At 49.1% G+C, this 23,867-nt stretch overlaps 1 protein-coding gene and 1 pseudogene across 4 annotated transcripts; one reads left to right on the forward strand and one right to left on the reverse strand.

Moving 5' to 3' along the window:
* Positions 1 to 622: 622 nt before the first annotated feature.
* Positions 623 to 23,082, reverse strand: GYG2 (glycogenin 2). 4 transcript variants are annotated; one of them, XM_061136765.1, is made up of 10 exons: positions 23,019 to 23,082; positions 16,951 to 17,092; positions 15,210 to 15,384; positions 12,953 to 13,115; positions 12,596 to 12,722; positions 11,000 to 11,222; positions 8,043 to 8,213; positions 4,028 to 4,132; positions 2,493 to 2,600; positions 623 to 1,371 (listed from the first exon to the last, which is right to left on the reverse strand). In XM_061136765.1, exons 1-10 carry the CDS (start codon positions 23,023 to 23,025, stop codon positions 1,210 to 1,212), a joined length of 1,383 nt encoding a protein of 460 aa, XP_060992748.1. In that variant the 5' UTR covers positions 23,026 to 23,082; the 3' UTR covers positions 623 to 1,209. The 4 variants fall into 4 exon arrangements, with proteins under 4 accessions (XP_060992748.1, XP_060992747.1, XP_060992749.1 ...); XM_061136764.1 differs by having other exon boundaries at positions 22,968 to 23,059; XM_061136766.1 differs by lacking the exon at positions 2,493 to 2,600 and having other exon boundaries at positions 22,968 to 23,059.
* LOC133051542 (non-histone chromosomal protein HMG-14-like) lies at positions 17,434 to 19,126 on the forward strand (annotated as a pseudogene).
* Positions 23,083 to 23,867: the final 785 nt, after the last annotated feature.

Genomic DNA, 23,867 nt, shown 5'->3' on the forward strand with positions numbered 1-23,867 from the left:
GTTTGGAAGAGGTCGTCTCTCCCAAGCCAGCTAGAATCTCCTTCCAAATATTTCTGACGTGTCCCCACGCGGACTGTGTCAACACACCTTGAAGTCCCCCTGGGTATTTCTGCAGAAGAGAAAGCCCAGCCGTGGTGTCTGTCAGCCACTCTTGGCAAAATTCACACCACAGTCACACTCAAGACATCCAAACGTTGACCCCATCTTCAAGAAAAGACTTAATCATTCTGGAAGGTTCTCAGGGAGCTTAATACCTTTCTGAGTGCTATGTGTTTGAAAATCTGCAATGCTTCAAGCTAACCCTACATAGGACGGATGTGGTCTCATCCGCCCAGGAGAAAATCTTGAGCTCCTTCAAGCAAGTCCAGAGACCCAGGATTGACCAGAAGGCTATCCTCATGTTCCCTTTTGCTGTTGTTGTTCAGTCGCTCAGTTGTATCTGACTCTTTGCCACCCGATGGACTGCAGCACGCCAGGGCCCCCATCCTTCACCATTTCCCAGAGCTTGTTCAAACTCATGCCTATTCAGTCAATGATGCCATTGAGCCATCTCATCCTCTGTCATCCCCTTCTCCTCCCACCTTCAATCTTTCCCAGCATCAGGGTCGTTTCAAATGAGTCAGTTCTTCACATCACATGGCCAAAGTATTGGAGTTTCAGCTTCAGCATCAGTGCTTCCAAAGAATATTCAGGACTGATTTCTTTCAGGATGGACTGGTTGGATCTCCTTGCAGTCCAAGGGACTCTCAAGAGTCTGCTCCAACACCACAGTTCAAAAGCATCAATTCTTCGGCACTCAGCTTTCTTTATAGTCCAACTCTCACATCCGTACGTGACCACTGGAAAAACTGTAGCTTTGACTTAGACGGACCTTTGTGGGCAAAGTGATGTTTCTGCTTTTTAATACACTGTCTAGGTTGGTCATAGCTTTTCTTCCAAGGAGCAAGTGTGTTTTAATTTCATGGCTGCAGTCACCATCTGCAGTGATTTACCAGCAAGGCATAAAGGAGACGGGACTTCCCCGGGGAAGCCCCAGAGGCATGGGGACCTGGGGTCACGCGGGGCTTCGACCTGGGTTTTGGGTGGACCACGGGGGCGGACAGAAGGCACTCAGGTGGATTGACCATAAACAGGCACATGGTGAAGAGCTCCTCCTCGGAAAGGGCTTTGGACGCTGACGGAGCAGGACCGCGCACCCAAACGGCGCGGTCACTGCAGGAAGCGGTCCAGCTTTTCCTGAATGCGGGCGAAGGCGTCCTTCCCCAGGTAATCCATCCGTCCCTCCTCCCACTTTCTCCGCTCCTCCTCGGGGCTCGGGACCTTGAGCTTCTCTTCGATGGAGATCTGGGAGACGGAAATGGTCAGGTCCACCTGGGGGAAAGATAAGCCCAAAGGGAGATGCTTGTGAGCCAGGAAGAGGGGGTTCTCACCAGACCCCAGACCTGCTGGTGCCTGAAACTGGGACACCCAACCTCCAGAGCTGCGAGAAGTAACATTTCGTGTTATTCGGAAGCCACCCAGACTGTGGTCTTTTTTTGTTACAGCGGCCTCCACAGACCAAGGCACAATTAAAAAAACATCAATACCAATTTTATCCTCCGCCCAGCAGTCAGCTCTTGAGCTACATTTGCTCCGACTAATATCAACCCTGAATGTTCATTGGAAGGACTGATGCTGAAGCTGAAGCTCCAATACTCTGGCCACCTGATGCGAAGAGCCGACTCATTGGAAAGGACCCTGATGCTGGGAAAGATTGAGGGCAGGAGGAGAAGGGCATGACAGAGGATGAGATGGTTGGATGGCATCACTGACTCGATGGACATGGGTTTGAGCAAAGTCAGGGAGACGGTGAAGGACACCCCTGTTTTTCACTATTGTCACTCCAAGGAAACCCCGGGCGTGCTGCAGTCCATGGACACGACTTAGCGAGTGAACGGCAACAACGAGAACAAAAAGTGTTAATACATCATAGTTAGAAACATGAGCCATCAGCTTGCTTAAATGCATCATCAAAGAGCCTGAAATTTAAGACCAGGGCATCTGTAAGAGGTAGTCTTAGCAGGAAAGCATCTTTCATGTCCTTCTGCAAGAAGAAATCAATGCATGCTGGATTAGGGTCAAAACATCTCCCCGCCCGCCCCTCCAATTTCCCAGGTTTTACATCTGTGCATCACCTCCCAAGCTCAGGGTGCAGAAAACACAGCCCAGCCCCTTCAGGTCAATTAAACTCTGCAGAACAGCGTTGCAAGAGAAAACGGGCGTGATGATCAGAGCTGAGGACAGGAAAGCGGGTGGACCGACCGCCAAGGGCAAAGGCCAGAGAGAAGCCAGGTGAACCTGAGACAGCGGGAGAAGAAGGAAAGTTCTCATCTCAACAAGCAAGGTTGCAATCGAGGTAACACCCGTGCGTGGACACAGCTGGCCGCTGCAAGAGCCCACAGCGCCCATCACGGGAGCTGGGAGAGGTGAACGGTTGAGACAGGGGACACCACCTCTAGAGCGTCCTGGGGACTGGGGTCCCTGCTGACATCCGCAGGGGGCTCCCGGCTGGGTTCCAAGGCGTCCTCGGGTGGGGCACCTCCCGTGTTCTCCGCCCGCCGCTGGAAACAGAATTGTTGCATTGTGAGTCTGCAGGGGGCTTCCCAGAACCAGAACGACAGAGAACGCTTTCTCTTTAGGATCAAACAAATGGTTCATGCAAAAAAACAAAAAAAGCCATTTAGGGGGACCCCTGCCCCCCAGTGGCCCAGTGGGTGGTATAGCAGTGGTTTAGTCTCAGTCCTGTCCTCCTGAGACCCCGTGGACTGTAGCCCGCCAGGCTCCTCTGTCCATGGAATTCTCCAGGCGAGAATACTGGAGTGGGTTGCCATTTCCTTCTCCAGGGGATCTTCCCATGTCAGGGATCCAAACCAGGTCTCCTGCATTGCAGGCGGATTCTTTACCCATTGAGCCCTGGTCCACTGGTTGGAACTCCTCCGTTTCACTGCCAAGGGCCGTGGCTCAATTTCTGATGGGAAAACTAAAATCTCGCAAGCTGGCCAGTACAGTCAAAAGGATAAACAAACAAACAAAAAAAAAATTTTTTTAAAGTCATTTGGTGTGATTTACTACTCTGAACTTTCCTCTTAACTTTTTGCACAAGACGAGATGCTGACATTTGTTATGTGATGTAAGGGTTAACTTTTCAAAGGAGAAGATTGGGATTGACATATATACACTATTGATGCTATATATAAAATAGATAACTAACAAGGACCTGCTGTCCAGCAAAGGGAACTCTGCTCAATACTCTATAATAACCTGATGGTCACCAGCGGGAAGGATGGGGGAAGGGCTGGTCAGGTGGTTTGGGATGGACATGGACACACTGCTGTGTTTAACAAGGAGAACCAGCGAGGACCTGCTGGACAGCTCAGGGAACTCTGCTCAATACTCTGTAATGACCTACCTGGCCAAAGAATCTAAAAAAGAATAGATACATGTATATGTATGGGCTTCCCTGGTGGCTCAGTGGTAAAGAATCTGCCTGCCAACGCAGGAGACATAAAAGACTCGGGTTTGATCCCTGGGTCGGGAAGATCCCCTGGAGGAGGGCACGGCAAGCCACTCCAGTATTCTTGCCTGGAGAATCCCATGGACAGAGGAGCCTGGCGGGCTACATCCCACGGGGTCGCAAAGAGTCAGGGACACGACTGAGCATCTAATAGTTTTCTATTCCTTCCTAAAGCAAGATAGAAGAGAAACTCAGGGATTTAGGCAGGCAAAAACCCAGGTGTCTTATCCACCTGGAAAGTAAAGTGATTCATGAACAACATAAGGAGGGGGAGACCATTCAGAAATGTCACGGGACAGAGGAGAAAACCATGGGGCGTCTCCTTTGGTGGCCAGCCGACACAGGCGTTGTGTAAGAAGTCCACCGTTGCGGGCGATGTGTGTTCCATCCCTGCTGAGGGAACTCAGATCCCCTGTGTTCCATGGTGCAGCCATTAAAAAAAAAAAAAAAAAAGGAAGTAGCAGTGAGTTATACCGAATAGCTTTGGATCTCTGTGAGGTCTGCAAACCGGGGGGAAGGTGTTGACAACGGGTCACGTCGCACTTCAGCACAAGCCTCTATTTCTGGCCAACCTATCGTCTAAAAAAAAAAAAGTGAAAGCAAAGTTAGGACAACGCTTCAGGCAGATAACTAAAAACACTTCATCTGTGTTCGCCTGCCTCCACGGGTGCAAATACAGCTGAGCGAGAAGCAGGTCAAGGAGGTTCAAACCGGTCCATCCTAAAGGAAATCACCCTTGAACATTCACTGGAAGGACTGATGCTGAAGCTGAAGCTCCAATCCTTTGGCTACCTGATGCGAAGAGCTGACTCATTAGAAAAGACCCTGATGCCAGGAAAGATTGAAGACGGGAGGAGAAGGGGATGGCAGAGGATGGGATGGGTGGATGGCATCACCGACTCAGACTGGGTGGTCAGGTGGCAGAGAGTTTTCCTCCCCCGGGGTCCCCGCAGGTCCGGTGATGGTCCCGTCCCCTGAGGACCTCTTCTGATTTCAGCTGGAATGCCACAGGAAGACAAACCCCAGAGAAAACCATGCAAGCGGCTCCTCTCGACTCTTCCCCGGATGGCACATGGTGAAGACCATCCCAGCGGGCAGGAGATAACTCAGCGCGTCACGGGCGACATCAGGTGGCTTCAGCGTGGAAGCCGAAATTGTTTCTCGAGGAACCGCCTTGGAAGGGGATGGAGCAGAGGAATGGCAGGAATCCTGGGTCATTAAATGACTGCGTAGGGCAGAGCACGCCTCTCTCCCCCTTTGGCTGGGCGTGAGGCGGGCCAGAAGCTGACCTGTGTGTATTGGGGGCTGGGACTTTCCCGGGGGCTCAAGGGTGAAGAATCTGCCAGGAATGCAGCAGTTTCAGGAGACCTGATTTCCATCCCTGGGTGGGGAAGATCCCCTGGAGGCGGGCATGGCCACCCACTCCAGTATTCTCGCCTGGAGAATCTCACGGACAGAGGGTCCTGGTAGGCTGCAGTCCATGGGGTCGTAAAGACTCGGACACACAAAGGCCACTGTTTGAAATAAGCATCCCAGACCTGTCTCTTCCTTATTTACAGGATTTATGAAAATAATCTCTCTCTTTTTTTTGGTGGGGGGTGGGTGAGAGGGGTGGAGGGTTGGAGGGGACAGGGTTCCCAATTCCCCAAATAAGGAACCCAGAGTGGGTCATTCACTAGATGGTCAGTAGGTGGCAGCAACGCAGAATAATTAATTGCAAAGATGTCTGCTCTGGTGTTGTTTGGTCGGTAAGTTTGTGTCGGACTCTTTGCGACCCGCGTGGGCTGCAGCCCGCCAGGCTCCTCTGTCCATGGGATTCTCCAGGCAAGAATACCAGAGTGGGTTGCTACTGTCTTCTCCAGAAAGATGACCTTGGAGTGCAAAATAATGAAATATAGGCACAGACACCATAAAAAGGACCCCTTCCTTATAGCTCAGCTGGTAAAGAATCTGCCTGCAAAGCGGGAGACCTGGGTTCGATCCCTGGGTCAGTAAGATCCCCTGGAGAAGGAAATGGCAACCCACTCCAGTATTCTGGCCTGCAGAATTCCATGGACTGTGTAGTCTGTGGGGTCGCAAAGTGTCAGACACGACCGAGCGACTTTCACTTTCACGTCTTCTTGGGACTTAAATGTGTAGTTAGGTCTTCTGCCCACTTCCTCCCCCAAAGTTTATTTTTTAAACATTTTTATTTTATTTGCTTTTGGACACGACTGAGTGACTTTCACGTATAGAAGCGCCATGACTTTCTCAATTTTAGACACACATGCTCATCGGAAAATAGTCAATAGAGACTTTCTTTCTTGTGTTTTTTTTTTTCCCCCAGCCATGCCTCACAACATGTGTGATCTCCCCAACCAGAGATTTAACCCAGGGCCCCCTGCAGTGGAAGCATGGAGTCCTAACCACTAGACCATCAGGGAAGTTCTGATAGACATGACCTTAAATGCTAATCTCTTCCAGAAACACACCCTGAGATAATGTTTCACCAGCTTCTGTGCACCCATTACTCTGCTCAACTTGACTCATAAAACTAACCATTGCAGTTGGAAAGGTTTTTTTATTAGTTTTATTAATTTTAATTTTATTTACATTAATATATAATATAACATATATTCATATTAATTTAAATTTTTAATAAAATGATTTATATCATTTATTTATATTAATATACTGATGACTATATTATTAATATGTTTTATAGTTAATATATTATTACATTCGTCAATTATACTATATTATTTATATAAATTATGTTTGTATAGATTAATTTGTTAATCATATTAATATATTGATTAATATAATTATGTTAAATTATAATATATATTGCTATTTATATTTATCTATATTTATATTAATTTGTATTTTATTTTTATTTATAAATATAAAATTATATTTTATTTATATTTATTTATGTTAATATATTAATATATTATATGAATACATTTATACTTATTATTTAAATTATATGATCATTTATGTAATTATTTCCTTTTATTTATTTATTTGTTTCTGAGAGATTCCCCACAGAGTCTGACTATCACACATTTAACGCGAATGCGGACTCTTCTCAAAAATCCAGACACAAAGGCCCTACTGTATGGCAGAGGGCATTATATTCAGTCCCTTGTAATATAACGTGTCATGGAAACCAATCTGAAAAAAAACAAATAACTGAAGCACTCTGCTGGACACGTGAGACTTAACACAATGCGGTAAGTTGAGTATAGTTTGTTTTTTTTTTTAATTCCCATTGCGGGTGTGGCTCCTGTCGGCAGAGCAGGGAGGTGGGTCTACAGGAACGTAAGAGCTTAATCCACAGAGTGTTCACATTCCTGCAAGGCGGATGCTTTCTGCTTAACCCACAAAGTCATTTCCTGGGGCCACAGCCAGGTGATGGGAAAACTTCAGGGTACAGCAGAACAAATTTAAAAAAAAATTTAGGAATAAGCTCACTTCCCAACCACCTCCATGGTCCAAACCAGGGTCTTTTTTTCTTTTTTCTCAATTTGTTTGGGTGGCTAAGAATTCACAACTCCACAATTTTACTAATGCATGGAAGCTGCCTGGACATCACCGACCCCATTGCTAAAGTGTAGAAGAGAAATGTCCCATAGAAACGTCGGCTAAAGATCGAAATGTCCATTGTCTTATCATAATCAAGAAACAGCCCCCGGAGAGCTATTCGCGAGATGACGGGAAAGGACAACGTCCCTTCCACGGGGCCCCCAAATCCCACCCCCATCAGTGAACTCATGCTAAGTCTCGAGAGCGACAAAGGGGTTTGAAAATGCCTTTTATGTGGCAGCCTGGATAGGAGGGAAGTTTGGGGGAGAATGGATGCATGTATATGAATGGCTGAGTCCCTACCCTCTGCACTCGGCTCTACGCCAATTCAGGGCTTCACAGTTGGCTGTCGTGGTAAAGAACCCGCCTGCCCGTGCAGGAGACTTAAGAGAGGCGGGTTCGACCCCTGGGTCGGGAAGATCCCCTGGAGGAGGGCATGGCGACCCACTCCAGTCTTCATGCCTGGAGCATCCCATGGACAGAGGAGGCTGGCGGGGCTACAGTCCAGGGGGTTGCAGAGAGTCGGACTGAGCGGCTGAACAACGGCCTCCCCACCCTCTTGTGAGACAGTGGTCGTTATGATTGTCACTCATTTCTCAGATGAGCTGACAGGCGCCCCGGGAGGTTGGTAAAACTTGCCTCAGCTCACACACCACGGGCTGGAGGAGCCAGACTCTGGTCTCAGGCTTTGGGCCTGAGGCCAGAGATTAATCACGACCTGCTTCCAGTACCACCTGCACAGACAAGCTAGATGCACTCCTCCGACGTGACTGGGCGACATGCATTCACACTGACGCCAGAGCAACCTGAAGACAGGTTCCGCCACTCCCGCATCCCCGGCGGTCCAGGGAGCATCCCCCGTCTCCATGGTAACCAGTGAGCCTGAGCCGCCATAGCCCCCGTGCAGAGCATATGTACTGACCTCTTCCGAAGGGCGTGCCGCCAGAGTAGGGATGTTTTCCTCCACCCCCAGGGGCTTCTCCCAGCCGTCAGCAGAGCAAGCCTGCCTGGGCCCCTCTGCTGGATTCGTACACGACCCCTCCGCCGTGGCCGCTGCACCGGAACACTGCACCCCAACGCCTCCGAGGCGAGCCTGCGTAAAAAACGTTCACACCTAGCAAAGCTGCCCGTAGTTGCTCAGTCTTGTCCCACTCTCTGCGACCGCATGGACTGCAGCACGCCAGGCTTCCCTGTCCATCACCATCGCCCAGAGCTTGCTCAAACTCATGTCCATCGAGTGGGTGATGCCAGCCAATCATCTCATCCTCTGTCGTCCCCTTCATTCCTGCCCTCAATCTTTCCCAGCATCAGGGTCTTTTCCAGTGAGTTGGCTCTTTGCAACAGGTGGCCAAAGTATTGGAGTTTCGGCTTCAGCATCAGTCCTTCCAGTGAATATTCAGGACTGATTTCCTTTAGGATGGACCGGTTGGATCTCCTTGCAGTCCAAGAGACTCCTGACCTCTCTACAAATCTCCTAACATCTACATTCACATTGTTGCTCCAGGTAAGAAGGACCCCAAGGCACAGGCTCCTTACACGGCCCTCAACATTTCATTTCTTTGAACCACCTGAATCTGCTTTATCGTTCTTCATATACAACCCAGTACCTAGCAGTGGGTCAGCAGTAAAGAAACTCGCCTGCAATGCAGGAGACGTGGATTTGATCCCTGGGTTTGGAAGATCCCTTGGAGAAGGGAACGGCACCCCACTCCAATATTCTTGCCTGGAGAATCCCATGGACAGAGGAACCTGGCGGGCTACAGTCCATGGGGTCGCAAAGAGTCTGACACAACTGAGCGACTCTATTAAAGAAAGAAAACAGCCTAAGCAGACTGCTTGGCGGAAAAGAAAAGCAACTTGCTATCAGTGACAAGAATCTGAATAAACGCCTATGTGATCGTCTCCAATGGTCAGAGAAAGTGTCTTTTTTTTTTCTTCTCCTCAATCTTTCGGCCACAATATACAGCATGGGGAATCTTAGTTCCCCAACCAGGGATCGAACCCTTGCCCTCTGCATTGGAAGGTGAAGTCTTAACCACTGGACCACTAGAGAAGTCGCAAGCAAGTTTTGGTTCTGATTGCAAAGTAGCAGCCAGCTTCACCAAACAAAAACCGCAGTAAAAACACTAAAAAGTGAACTCTTTTTCAAGGTCCCAATGCATGGATTTGCAGACACTGGACTCCACTGTACAAATAAACGTGCCCGTTAAAAACAGACCAAGAAAGCAAATTTCCCGGGACCTTACCTTAAAAGGTCTTTTGCCTGCCTACTGAAATTCACTGCAGAAACTCCAGTATGGAAAGCATGTAGCGTTATACTTTTAAAAAAATCAAATGGGTGCCCATCCGGAGCTTGAAAAGCCCTCTTCAGACACCACCTTCCACAGCCTCTTCAATCAAGGACAGAAAGTGGAAAATGCCCACACCAACGGCGTGTGTAATCAGTCATTTCCAGCCACTTAATCAATGAGTGGCTCTTTCCCTGATGAAGCCAGCTAATTTAAATTATTTCTGCGTCAATTCGGTAAACTGCAGCCGCAGTTCTGCTCATGAAACATCCACGATTTTGCATCAAAAAAAAATATATAATAAAATAAACTGCCTGCCTCTTTCAGCATCTTCCTACGTGAAATACAGGACATGCCTACAGATGAAAAGGACCACAAGACCTAAAACTGTGGCAGCTCCTTAACTTCCAACTATGGTCTTTATTTCTTGCGGTGAAATAACGCATCTTTCCTCGTCTAATTCCTTCTGGTGTGTGTCAACATTATTTAATATCTTCTAATTCCCTCATTTTTAAGTAAACATGTCTATATGTCCCTGGTGGTGCACTGGCTAAGACTCTGGGCTTCCCATGAGCGGGCACTCAGGTTCGATCCCTGGTCAAAGAACTAGATACCACATGCCGCAACGAAGACCTGGCGCAACCAAATAAATAAATATTTTTTAAAACTGAACTCTAAAAAATCTTATTTCTTCCATTATTGTAGTCCTTGACAGATTTTTTTTCCTCTTCTAAAGGGAAAGGTTTTTTGATCTTCCTTCCCTCCCCAAACTGTCTTGAGATATAATTAACATACAATATTGTGTAAGTTTTAGGTATATAACATGTTGATTTGATACAATTATATTATGCAAAATGGTTACCACTTGGTTTGGGGGGGATGTAATTTACTTTATTGGAATGGAGAACTGTCAAAGAGCTAACACCCTAACTTAACGGAAAACTATTTGTGAGGTCGTAAAACTATGTTATAATTTGAAGTCCAACTTCTTAGTCCCAGAAAAAGGATCATAGTTAAAATAAGAAAATAAGTATTTGGATATTAGAAACAAAAATGCATTTATGACTGTCAAATTTTTACCATTAAAAATGTGATCGGCACAAAAGTGGCCAATAGGTTAAAAACACAACATCTTTCAAGTACCACTTTGAAAGTGCCTTTCTTGGAAGTAAAGATGTAGTTTACTATAAAAACAAAAATTTATGTAGCAAATCCGCCTCTGAAACATTGACAGATTTTTTCTTTTTTTAATGTAACTTGGTAATTGCTTATAATATCCTACATCTTGGAGAAGGAAACGGCAACCCACTCCAGTATCCTTGCCTGGAAAATGTCATGGACGGAGGAGCCTGGCGGGCTACAGTCCATGGGGTCACAAACAGTCAGACACAACTGAGTGACTCACACACATCCTGTATCTGTCTTTAAAGAAAAAAATTAGAAATGAGAAGAGAAATGAGAAGAACATGGGGGAGTCTGCCTTTGAAGAAAATGCCCAAGTGTGGCTCATAGAGAATTGATCCCTGGTGAAAAGAAACTTTCTCTTTCTTTTTAATCCCTGGTTTCAACTCCGGGGTTTCAGGATGCTTACCGTGTGCCCTGGGGACCCCTGGTGGTCGTTGTTCCGGATATTTTCACAAAGGGGCAAGATGCGACGGTGGTAAATTCCCCACCACTGGTTAAGGAAGGACGTCTGATGCTGGTCGGCCCGCCCGGAGCCCTCCTCCAAAACGGAGCCCGTCTGGGGATTGTACTTGTAGTTCCAAGGCTTCGAGGACCCCAGGAAGTGGACCACCTTTGCGCTGGAGCCAAATCTGAGGAGGAGACACACACGGAAAAAACATCTCACTATCCTCTTGCGAGCGACCACGCCCAGAAAGCCAGGGACTGAGCCCCCTGGTGGCCCAGGGGTTAAGAATCTGCCTCTCAACGCAGGGGACACGGGTTTGATCCCTGGTCCCTGAAGATCCCACTGCCTCGGAGCGACGAGGCCCGTGATCACCAACTCTAGAGCCCGTGCTCCGCAACAAGGGAAACCACCGCAGTGATAAGCCCGGCACCCCAACTGGAGAAAGCCCACAAGGCAGCAAGGAAGGCCGAGCACAGACAAAAATCAATAAAGTTAAAAAAAAAGAAAGCCAGTGACCACCACAGGACTTGTTACAGACAGCGATGTGCAAACATGCACCTCAACGGCTCAGGGGCCATCCTCTCGTGACGGCCACTTAGACTTGCATTAAAAAAATAATAATTGTTTATAGTCAGTCCACATTGGCAGTCTTTCATATTTCTGTAGACCAAGAAACATAACCAAAATCCACTGGGATGCTCCCCACAACAGAAAGAATAAATCAGGAATCTTAGAAAGGTGGGCGGTTTCGTAGCCCAAATCATCTCACCCTCAAAACGGTGACAGATTAAAAAAAAAAAAAAAAAGATTTTATAGGAGAGAACGAAAACTGCAGACCAGAAAACTGGCTTCTTGGGCAAGATGGAAAATTTTCCCCTCTCGACTTTTGTCTTTTTATCGTTATCACCACTCGCACCAACTTCACAGATTTGAAAACGTTTTTTCTTAATTCATTGCTTTCTTATAAAATTTTGATATTATATTCCCCGCCCCCCAGAGATCTATGTTCTGTATGGCCCACTGTGCGCACTCTGGGACTTTCCAGGAGTTAGGCTTTTGCCTTCTAATGCAGGAAGTGTGGGTTCCATCCCTCGCTATTTAGTGTCCAACTCTTTACGACCCCATGGACTGCAGCCCGCCAGGCTCCTCTGTCCATGGGATTCTCCAGGCAAGGAGACTGGAATTGGTAGCCGTTCCCTTCTCCGGGGGATCTTCCCAACCCAGGGGTCGTACCTGCATCTCCTTTATTGGCAGGCAGACGCTTTACCGTGTGAGGCACCAGGGAAGCCCTCATACTCACAATTCGTGTTGAGATTTGACAGAAAACAACAAAAATCTGAAAGCAATGATCCTTCAATAAGAAAATAAATTAATAAAAAATACATATACTCTATGTAAACTACGTTTTCAAAAAATGTGTAGTTATATCTATACCTTCCATATTTTCTTAGAAAATCTAACTGCAACTATACATAAAACCCTATTATTCTGAAAATGTATGAAAAGGGACACATCTTTCATATTTTTTCACAAACCATAGCTATCTAAAAAACTCACTGTTTGAATGCAGGACCGTAGGTGTATGTGGTGTTGCTGCTCAGGTTATAGATGAAGGGCAAGTGCTTCCGGATGTCGGCGGTGGACCAGTTACTGAAGAAACTGTTCAGCAAGCCTTGGTCTGCCCCTAGAGAGTTACAGCATAGCCAAAGAAGTTAATAACGAATGGTGTAGTTTCCGCCTCCGTGCACTGGGAGCTCGGACTCTAAGCCACTGGACCGCCAGGGAAGTCCCTCAAACTCCATCTCTAACTTGCTATTCACAGACACGAGGTGGCGGGGAGGAAGTGCTGGTGGATCAAAGGGGTGGCCACAGCCCCAGTCCGGTCCACAAACGCCCAGCTGCCCCTCAACGTACCGTCAAAGCTGCCATGGTCGGTGGCGTGCTGTAGCAAGAGGCTGTGCGTCTCCAGCGAGGGTTGGAAGACAAACACCCCGCTATTGAAGCAATCCGGCCATCCGGGATCCGGGGCCGCAGAGAACTCCCTCCTGTCGAAGAGCTCATCGATGTTGGACAGCACCTGGGGAGACAGAGCGTGCGGGACCCCGGGCGACGTGACGGGAGGGAACCAGTCTGACTCCAGATTGGCTCTGGGTCTGTGACTTGAACTACTATACGCGACTGCTTCTGCTACAAGTCCATCACTAAAGGGATAAAGCACACGGCTTCCCAGGTGGCTTAGGGAGGGGTAAAGAGCCGACCTGCCAATACAGGAGATGCAAGAGGCATGGGTTCGATCCCCTGGGCCAGGAAGATCCCCTGGAGAAGGGAACGGCAACCCACTCTAGTAGTCTTGCCTGCAGAATCCCACGGACAGAGGAGCCTGCGGGCTGCAGTCCATGGGGTCACAAAGAGTCGGACACGAGTGAGCACACATATCACTAAAGGGATGTTGCACTTTAGCTTAAATGATACACAATGGCCCATCTCTGTTTCTAGGAACCCTGCCTCCAACAGAATGAGCGTTAAGCTAAAATTCCTTTGTTTAGCTCCCAGGAAACATCCTGACCAGGACAAGTTCATCACGAAAGGGAATTTGCCTGCAAGCTTATGGTTGCTCAGTCACTAAGTCGTGTCCAACTCTTTGAGCCCCCATGGACCATAGCCCGCCAGTGTCCTCTGTCCATGGGATTCTCCAGGCAAGAATGCTGGAGTGGGTTGCCATGCCCTTCTCCAGGGGATCTTCCCTACCCAGAGATTGAACCACGTCTTTTGTTAACCTGAACATTCCTGATGAAAGTGTTTCAGTATTCACTTAAGTAACAAATCACCATCCACAGGCATTACTTTCTGCAAAAATTCCCCGGTCAGTAGTGTGTTAACATACAAGTGAGAAATGCAACAGGAACTTCATGATGACCCAGACAATGGTCCGTGATGGGACATTTATACCCAATTTTTTCAGTGACCCTCTTCTTTGAGGCTTATATTCCAAAGAGAAGAATGTGTGTATAAGATGGCTCCCTCATTTTATTTCAAGGGATTGAAGCAACACCATCTGTGAAACAAAATTATCATCGACAGGTTCTTAAGATCCTCTGTGGAACACTTGCACACTTAATTAGTTGTATTTATTCTCTTTCATCTAGCAAACGTAACTGACAAGACTGGAAATCCAGAAACATAGAGGTTTGCAAGTCGATACATTGATGTGTGTTGCTCAGTCGTGCCCGACTCTTTGTGACCCCATGGATTGTAGCCCACCAGGCTCCTCTGTCCATGGGATTCTCCAGGCAAGAATACTGGAGTGGGTTGCCATTGCCTTCTCCAGGGGATCTTCCCAACCCAGGGATCGAACCTGGGTCTCCTGCACTGCACGAATATTCTTTACCGTCTGAGTCACCAGGGAAGCCCCAATATATTGATGATATGCTCTTAATTGTATTTATTTTCTTCCATCTAGCAAATGTGACCTATGAGACTGGAAATCCACAAACATGGAGGTTTGCAAGTCAATATGATATCATCCACTGCCTCTGAGAGCTTGACCACTAATAGCACTCCTTTCCAACACACCTATTGGCTTTATAAATTGTGCTCTGTTTGGAAAAAAAGAAATATTACTGTGATTGTTCCTCTGTTCTGATTTTCCTCTCCACCCCTCCATCTTCCTACACTGCTTTTGCACAACCAAGACAACCCAGAATGGATCTACAACACTCCAACCTCATTTCACATTTCGACGTTCCAATGGTTGTTTCTGAAAGTACCTGACCTGGGCTCCTACACCAAGGGTCACTACCCCAAATGACTACAGTGGAGATGCCATAGCTTAAGAAGCCAGGTTTCCAGGCCCATGAGGACTGTATAATTCATGGTACAATCAAAGAAGAGTATTTTTCCAATATTTTATTTTGTGTAGATGACATAATGAAATAACTCATCCTAGGGAAGGAACAGGCCTTCAAGTAACCCAGTGTTCTCAGCAACACTACTGGGTGTCTTCTACCCGATGTTGACTGACTAAATGATCTCGGGTGTAGAGATGGACATTACCTGGTGGAGATCTACTAGCAGGGGCTAGCAGCCTGCTAAAGAAGAGAGGGGCCTGATCTTTGAGTGGGTGGTTCCTCATCAAGCAGAAGGTCTGGACCTCCCCCGCCTCCATACTCACCAGGGTGTCTGCATCCAGGAAGACACATTTGCTGTAATGGGTGAGCGTCCAGCAGTGAAGCTTGGTGAGGGTGATTCCAAGGTCAGGTCTCTTCAGAAAGGCCAGGTGGACGTAGTCTGCACTGTCTATTAGGTTCACCTCAATGACCTCATCAAACACCCTTGAGAGGATAACCCTGGAAAAAGACAGGCCAAATTCTAGGAGACCAGGAAACCCTTTAACACAAGATATTCTGTCCCTTGTGGGTCACATTTCATTTTGTCGGAGTATATGCTGAAGTGTTTTTCTCTAAAAGGTTCTGGAGGGATAAAAATCCTTCTGCAGATGCATGTGCTCAGTCGTGTCCATCTCTTTGCAACCCCATGGACTGCAGCCCACCAGGCTCCTCTGTCCATGGGTTTCTCCAAGCAGGAATACTGGAGTGGGTTGCCATTTCCTCCTCCAGGGGATCTTCCCAACTCAGGGATCAAACCTACATCTCTTCTGTCTCCTCCAATGGCAGGCAGGTTCTTTACAACTAATGCCAACCAGGAAGTTGGGGGAAAAAAACAAGAAATTTTTCTGGTTTTTTTCTGCAAGCATTTTACCTCAGAAAGACTATCTTTCTGTCAAGTTTTACCTCAGAAGGTCCTTCTTCCTGCCAGATTTTATCTCAGAAACTCCTTCTGTGAGATTTTATCTCAGATCCTCCTATTGTCTGTCAGATTTTTGCCTCAGAACCGCCTAGTTTCTGTCAGATTTTACCACAGAGACCTCTAGTTTCTGTCAGCTTTTACCTTATAACGTTCATCTTTCTGACAGATCTCACCCCAGAAGGTTCATCTTTCTGTCAGATTTTGCCCCAAACCCCCTATGTCCTGTCAGATTTTACCTCAGAACCCCCTTGTTTTGTCAGATTTTATCTCAGAAACCCCTACTGTCTGTCAGATTTTATCTCAGAAACCCCTACTGTCTGTCAGATTTTACCTATGAACCTCCTTCTGTCAGATTTTACATCAGAACCCCCCAGTGTCTGTCAGAATTTGCCTCAGAACCCCCTAGTTTCCGTCAGATCTTACCACAGAGACCTCTAGTTTCTATCAGATTTTACCTTCCAATGTTCATCTTTCGGTCACATATTACCTCAGAACCACCCCCCACCAAGAGTCTCTGTCAGATTTTGCCTCAGTCTATCAGCCATATTTCAATAAAAATGTAAGAAAAGTACAAATGCTTTAACTTAGCTCAGGATGTGGGCTTCCTGGGTGTCTCAATGGTAAAGAACCTGCCTGCTTACGCAGAAGACACCGGTTCAATCCCGTGGCTGGGAAGATCCTCTGGAGAAGGGGAATGGCTACCCACTCCAGTATTCTTGCCTGGAGAATCCCATGGACAGAGGAGACTGGCAGGCTGCAGTCCATGGGGTGGCAGAGATTGTAACACGACTTAAGGAATGTGCGTGCATGTGAACTAGTAGGATGGTTGCTTCTCAAAGTCCCCCACTCCCCCCGGACCCCAAAACAATGACACTGATTTCCATATCTGAGGCAAGGAACTATTCTACACACACGTGGCGTGGCGTGTAAGGATTCTGAAGTCGGCCACGCACCCGGCGGAGCCCCTTGCTCTAATAATGACCGCAAACCCCTCTGCAAGTGTCCAAGGCCCCCGACGTGTGCGCCGGTCCAAGCTCATGGACCACGGCCGAGAACCTCCTCCAGCTTCCACGGTGAGAAGAACCGGGTGTGTGTGTGAGTCGTACCTGAGCGGGTTGGACACCTGAGGCGTGACCAGCACCACCAGCCTCCTGGTGGCCCTGTGCTCCCGGAGCGACTGCCCCAGCACCAAGGCCCCCTGGCAGTAGACGTCGTTGGTGGCCAGCGTCACAAATGCCTGGTCGGACACTGTGGACAAAAGCAACCGGGTTATGTTCCCGCCTGGTCTCGGGGGTCAGCGGTGGGGCTGAGCGTCACCTCTGACTCTCTCAAGCTTCGCCACGTGGACTGAACAAGAGTTTCACAGGTGGCGCCAGTGGTAAAGAACCTGCCTGCCCATTCAGGGGACATGAGGGACGCAGGTTCGATCCCTGGGTGGGGAAGATCTCCTGGAGGAGGGCATGGCCACCCACTCCAGTATTCTTGCCTGGAGAACCCCATGGACGGAGGAGCCTGGCGGGCTACATACGGTCCATAGGGTCGTGAAGAGTCAGACACGACTGAGGTGACTTAGCACGCATGCATACATATTCTAAAATATGCTTCAGGGACATTTCACGTGCATTCTTTCATTTAAAAATTTAAAAAAAGCTAGCAGCTCGGGCGGCGGGAGGAGCCGCAGCGGTCAGGCTACTCAGCTTCGCGAAGGCTCTTGGCGCGCCGCGGCCCTCAGGCACCCGGCTCTCGCCCGCCCCGCCGCCACGATGCCCAAGGGGAAGGTCGGCTCCGCCGAGGGGGCGGCGAAGGCAAGGCTCCTCGGCGAGGTTGTCAGCTAAACTGGCTCCTGCAAAAGTGGAAACGAAGCCAAAACAGGCGGCGGGAAAGGATAAATCTTCAGACAAAAAAGTGCAAACAAAAGGGAAAAGAGGAGCAAAGGGAAAACAGGCGGAAGTGGCCAACCAAGAGACTAAAGAAGACTTTCCTGCAGAAAATGGGGAGACTAAAAACGAGGAGAGCCCAGCCTCTGATGAAGCAGAAGAGAAAGAAGCCAAGTCTGATTAATAACCACACACTCAGGCCTGTCAGTGGTCCCTGTTTCCCTTCTTGTACAATCCAGAGGAATATTTTTATCGACTATTTTGTAAATGCAAGTTTTTTAGTAGCTCTAGAAACATTTTTTAAAAGGAGGGAATCCCACCTCATCCCATTTTTTAAGTGTAAATGCTTTTTTTTAAGAGGTGAAATCATTTGCTGGTTGTTTATTTTTTGGTACAACCAGAAAATAGTGGGATATTGGATATGGGAGGCTTTGATTGTCTTGGGTGTCAGCTTAACATTCCATAGATGGGGGGTAGCTTTTATATCCTATAATACAAAAGCATACTAAATGGCAATTTGGAGTCAGTTGTGCATTTAATGTCTTGAACACTTTAAATTACTTCTCTTCCCATATTGTTTTGGTAGAATTATTTCCTACAGCAAACCACTTTTTGATCTTGGCTCTCCCGGTCAGAATTTTGTGCACTATACTATAACATCTTTGGTCGTGGTAGTCCAGTTTTCCTAGTAACTTGGTTAATGTGCTGTGAACAATTGACAGTTTGGGTATGTAGTGTATATGATATTAAATTGTGAATCAGTGGGACTTATGATGTAACAACATATCAATATTTGAAGATATTGGTACTTGATATCCTGTTAAGGAAAATTTGCTCCAAATTTTAAGCTGGAAAGTCACTGGAATAACTGTTAGGAATCACAGCTACATGATCTTTTAGATTTCTGGTACGTATGTGAAGAAATGTGTACAGATTGAAATGTCTGTGTAGTGATCCTCAAAACAACCAATAAAATCTCAGTTATAAAAGAATTCCTTGAAATACAAAAAAAAAAGAATTAAAAAAATTATTCTTAAAAAAAAAAAATCAAAAGAAAAAAACCCCACGTGCATGCAGGAAACACTAAATTTGACACAAAGTCAAGTAGAGTGTGATTAAAATTTCCTGGTGCTGGTGAACATAAGTTTATATACAGTATCTGCTTATATACACCAGGAAATTTTAATCATATACTCTGTTTATGTACAAACAGACACTGTATATAAAATAAATAAACAACAAGGACCTACTGTATATCACAGGGAACTCTATATCTTGTAATAACCTATAATGGGAAAAAAAAAAAAAAGAATACGGAGGGACTTCCCTAGTGCTCTAGCGGTTAAGACTATGTTCTTCGCTTTGCAGGGGACATGGGTTCAATCCCTGGTCTGGGAACTAAGATTTCACATGCCATGCCCCTATCTCCAAATTAAAAAAAAACAAAACACACATATATGTAAATTAAAAAATATGAATATATACATAAAGACATACACAACCAAGTATATCTAGATATAGACTATAAACGATATATACATGAATATATGCTCAGCCATGTCTGACTCTTGTGACCCCATGGACCGTAGCCCACCAGGCTCCTCTGTCCCCGGGATCCTCCAGGCAAGAATACTGGAGTGGGTTGCCATGCCCTCCTCCAGTGGATCTTCCCCACCCAGGAATCGAACCCGGGTCTCCTGCACCGGCAGGAAGATTGTTTACTAGCACCACCTGGAAAGCCCAAAAGGAATTTTCAGTTTTCATGCGTATTTACAACTGAATCACTTTGCTAAAAACAACACAACACTGTAAATCAAGTATCCTTCAGTTGAAAAAATAAAATTTCCTTTTGCTCCAGCACAACGCATGTGCCTAGCTCAGACCACTTATTTGATTCTGCATTCAAGTCTCAAAAACTGACCCAAAACTTTTGGGTCTCGGGTGAACACAAAGCCAAAGGTAGGAACAACGCTCCGATTGATCTCAGTTACCACGAGGATTCCCACCCAACTTGCCAAAAGAACCGGGCTTTCAAAAGGAAACAGCCAGACCTATTAATTAAATCCCACACGCCCCAGTCGTTGGCAAGACTTCAACTCAAGGGTGTATGAAGCCAAGGAGACGGGCTTCAGAAGGGAAAGGAAGACTGCTTCATTCACCTAAAACGCCGTTTCCCCACTGTCTCCTCATCAGGGAAGGAAAACTCCCACAGCCGATGAGACTGAGGGCAGTCCCAAGTGTGAAGAACGCGTGATGTGGACGTTCACAGGGAATTTTAAACCACTTGATTCTGAGGTCCCCAAGAGCGAGCCGGCCGCCGGGACGAAACCAAGGAGGGATCAGGAGACCCGGGCCTTGGCTCCCAAGCTCGCGACAGAAATTAACATTCGCAGCGTCTGGTCTGGGGCTGGAACACGCACAGCTCAGCTCTCCACGGCCAGACGGAGCTCCCCTGTGGCCCCCGCGTCCTCCCCGCCTCCAGAGACAAGGTCACCCCGGAAAGAACAGCAGGACCCAAGCCTCCCAGGCCCGTTTTCCTTTCTTAACCTTGGCATTCTGCTGGGGTGAGGGCCCGCCTGCCCAAGGGCCTCCTGTCTACCCCTGGCTGGGGTTCTTGGGTTAAGGAGAACTTGAGTATTCCTGGCATCTCTGCTGTGAGTTATTACCGACAGGGAAAACTCAGAACTCAAGTCTGCAGCCCCAAAGATGGCTATCTACTCATCCACCTAGCTAACATCCTCTATTAACATTAAAAACATAGGAAATGGCAACCCACTCCAGGATTCTTGCCTGGAAAATCCCATGGACGGAGGAGCCTGGTGGGCTACGGTCCGTGGGGTTGCATAGAGTCGGACATGACTGAGCGACTTCACTTTCTTTCCCTTTTCTTCTTTATCCACCTATTTATCTACTTACTTACCTATCTTGATATCTACATATCCTCTATGCATCTTATCTGTCACCCATCATTATCTATTAATATTGATAACATCTATCTATCCATGTATTCATCATCTATACTTATCTATCATCTATATTTATGCATCCTCTATCCATCTTACACGTCATCTATCATTATCTATTAATATTAACAATATCTATCTACCCATCTATTTATTAGGGCTTCCCAGGTGGCGCTGGTGGAAAAGAACCCGCCTGCCAATGCAGGAGACATAAGAGACGCGGGTTCGATCCCTGGGTGGGGAAGGTCCCCTGGAGGAGGGCATGGCGACCCAGTCCAGGGTTCTTGCCTGGAGAACTCCATGGACAGAGGAGCCTGGCGGGCTACGGTCCGTGGTGTGGCAAAGAGTCAGACACGACTGAGCCGCTGAGCACGTACGCACCCACACTGAAAGGCCGAGTTTCCACGCAACGGGGTGTTAGGGCGGGGACGTCTGGCATGGAACACAGACAGCCCCACGTTGAAAAAGAAAAAAAAAAACCCAACATTTCCCAAAGTCGACTTCACCCTGCAGGTGGCGGCAGCTGTCAGTTTTATGAGGGGTCGGGAAGAAATGTTTACTCCGATTCCTCGCCTCCTTCCCCGACCCCCCTACCTAACAACCACTCCCCCAAAATAACACCCCTGGCTTCCTCGGGGGGGGGGGGGGGCCCTCCGCTTTCACTCAAAGGCGCGTTTTGTTCCCGGCCGAGCGCTGAATCCCCAGTGGGGTCTCCGCAGCACACTGCCCAGCCTGACGGCCATGTGTCCGAACGTCCCTCCTGAATGCCACCATTTATACAGACCCTCGCCAGCTTCCAGAAAATGCGTATTTTTTTTTTTTTTTTTTTGGAGAGCTCCAAGCCACTCCCTGGAACACACATCAACAGAACCTTCTGGCGTACAGCAGGAAATCGGCCCAAACAACTTTGCCTCTCTAAGGCACGGAGGTGGAAAACACTTGGGAAGCCGCCTGGTGACTTATTACCAAGTCGCTCCTCTGAATAAAAAGCAACCTGAATTTTTTTTTTTTTTTTTTTTTAATGCTCTCATGAATGATCAGGCCTGACTTGGTGCAAGAAGAGATTGTCTTCATGATAAACAACAAAACAAAACAGGAATGGGCAGGAATTCCCCGGCAGGCACGTGGTTAGGTATGGCTTCCCAGGTGGCTCAGTGGTAAGGAATCCGCCTGCCAGTGCAGGAGACAGGGGTTCGATCCCTGGTCCAGGAAGATCCCCTGGAGAAGGGAATGGCAACCCACTCCGGTATTCTTGCCTGGAGAATCCCCATGGACAGAGGAGCCTGGCGGGGCTACGGTCCATGGGGTCGCAGAGAGTCGGACAGGACTGAGACACTTGGCATGTACTCAGGGAAGCGGTTACGATGCCAGGCTCTCCCTGCTGGGGGCCCAGATTTCACCCGTGGTCGCCAAGGCAAAATCCCACAAGCCGGGTGAGGTGGCCAAACCAGCCCTCTTCCCCACAGAAGAAAAAAAAAAAAACCAAAACAAAACAGACCAGGACAGACATCTTTCTCATGGGGGACGGTTACATTTTATCATCCCATTTCTAAGCCTCTGAGGTCCACTGCCCCAATCAGATGTCCCCACCAAACCTGAGGGCAGGCAGACAGGAGGCAATGGAAGCCCTTGGGAGTCATGGCTTGCTACAGCCATCCCACCAAAGTCAGCCTGCTACCCTGCAGCGGGGATTAACCTCGGATCTTTATACGGGAAGAAGCAGCTCTGTCTCTGGTCTGACCGTGGTGAAGACCAAAGACGCTCTGTCTTCCCAGAGTTTTAGGACCGCGAACTTCCCATGGTTCTGCATGGCGGTAAGCCGCTCACACACTTCCGCGCCTGCCAAGAAAATGGTCCACCCAACCTCCAAGGGCTAAGCTTTCACAGAAGGAAAATTACCAAATCTCAGCGCCCCTTGACCATCTTTTTTGAGGGCAGGAGGAGAAGGGGGCAACCCAGGACGCGCCCCTTGGATGGCAGCACCGACACAATGGATGTGAGTTTGAGCAAACTCGGGGAGATGGTGATGGACAGGGAGGCCTGGCGCGCTGCAGTCCATGGGGTCGCCAAGAGTCGGACACGGCCGAGCCAGTGAACAACAGCCACAAGTGTCCCCCTCCTGCCGCTGAGACCCACTGTCGTCGCCAATCGCACCAAAGGACACCAAGTTCTCCAGCCCCCGGGGTGAGCGAGGGGCTAGGCGCTGAGGAGTGTGGGGACCACGTTGTGTGGGCAAAGCGGGGAGGTGGGGGTCCCCCCCGCCCCCGGCGCATTCCATCTCACCCGGGCTAGGAGAGCGCGCAGGCTGGCCGCCGAGGAGGGTTCTCCGCTTACCGGGCATGGTGTGGGCGCAGCGCGCGGTGGGCACCACGCGGCCGAGGGCGCCCGGGCGCGGCGGGTGGGCTCCAGCCGCCGAGCCTAGCCGAGCGGGGGCGTTGTCTGCGTCGCCAGGGGCCCCACCCGCTCCGAGTTCGAGGCCTGCGGAGACCGCTGGGCGTTCCGGATACCCGCGCCGCCCCACGCCCCGGCCCCTCCTGAGTCAGCTCACGTCTCCGCCGCGCGCAGGGGCAGCCGCGGGCCCTGCCGCCGCCTGGGCGCCCCCGGGTGTCCTCAGGGTCCCCCCGCCGCGCCCGGCACTGGCTCCAGGCGCCCCCCTATACACAACCCCATCCACTGCCGAGACTTCAGCGGCCTCGCTGCGCCCCCCCACCCTGATCACTCCTTTCACGGCGTGTCCAGCCGTGCGCCCCGCCCCTCTCTGAGCTTCTGCGCTCCAGCAGCCCAAGTGCACCCCCAGTCCGCCCCGGGGCCCCCCCACCCCGAGCGCCCAGGCTGCCACCACGCCTCCGGAAGCTTCCTCCGCCCCCCACCCCCTAGCCTTCCACACCCCAACGGCCCGCTCCTCCTTCGAGCTCCGAGGGCATTGTGTCTGCGCCGCGCCCAGGCCGCCCCCACGTGGTGCGCCGGGGCAGCCCCGGCCTAGGCCTGCATTCCCCTCCCCGGCCCCAGATCGCCGGCGGCGCCCCCCACCTTCTCCGCGCTCCTGCAGTTCCCGGCCCGGGGTGGGCGGGGCGGCGCGCGGCCCGGAGGCGGGCGGCTCTCGGGAAGGTCAGCTCCGCCCCCGGGCGGGGGTCCCTCCGCACGGCCCGCCCCAGCCGCGCGCCCCAGGGCCCCCCGGAAGGG

Source organism: Dama dama, chromosome X (genome assembly GCF_033118175.1).
Source record: "Dama dama isolate Ldn47 chromosome X, ASM3311817v1, whole genome shotgun sequence".
Taxonomy (NCBI): domain Eukaryota; kingdom Metazoa; phylum Chordata; class Mammalia; order Artiodactyla; family Cervidae; genus Dama; species Dama dama.

Bases quoted from the DNA above. Each gene is read 5' to 3' on its own strand.
- GYG2 (XM_061136764.1), bottom strand. From the start codon at position 23,025: ATGCCCGGTAAGCGGAGAACCCTCCTCGGCGGCCAGCCTGCGCGCTCT. The intron at 15,385-16,950 runs GTACGACTCACA...GTCTTTTTCCAG, and splicing joins CAGGTGTCCAACCCGCTCAG to GGTTATCCTCTCAAGGGTGT. The intron at 11,223-12,595 runs GTGAGTTTTTTA...TCTCCTCCTCAG, and splicing joins TACGGTCCTGCATTCAAACA to ATTTGGCTCCAGCGCAAAGG.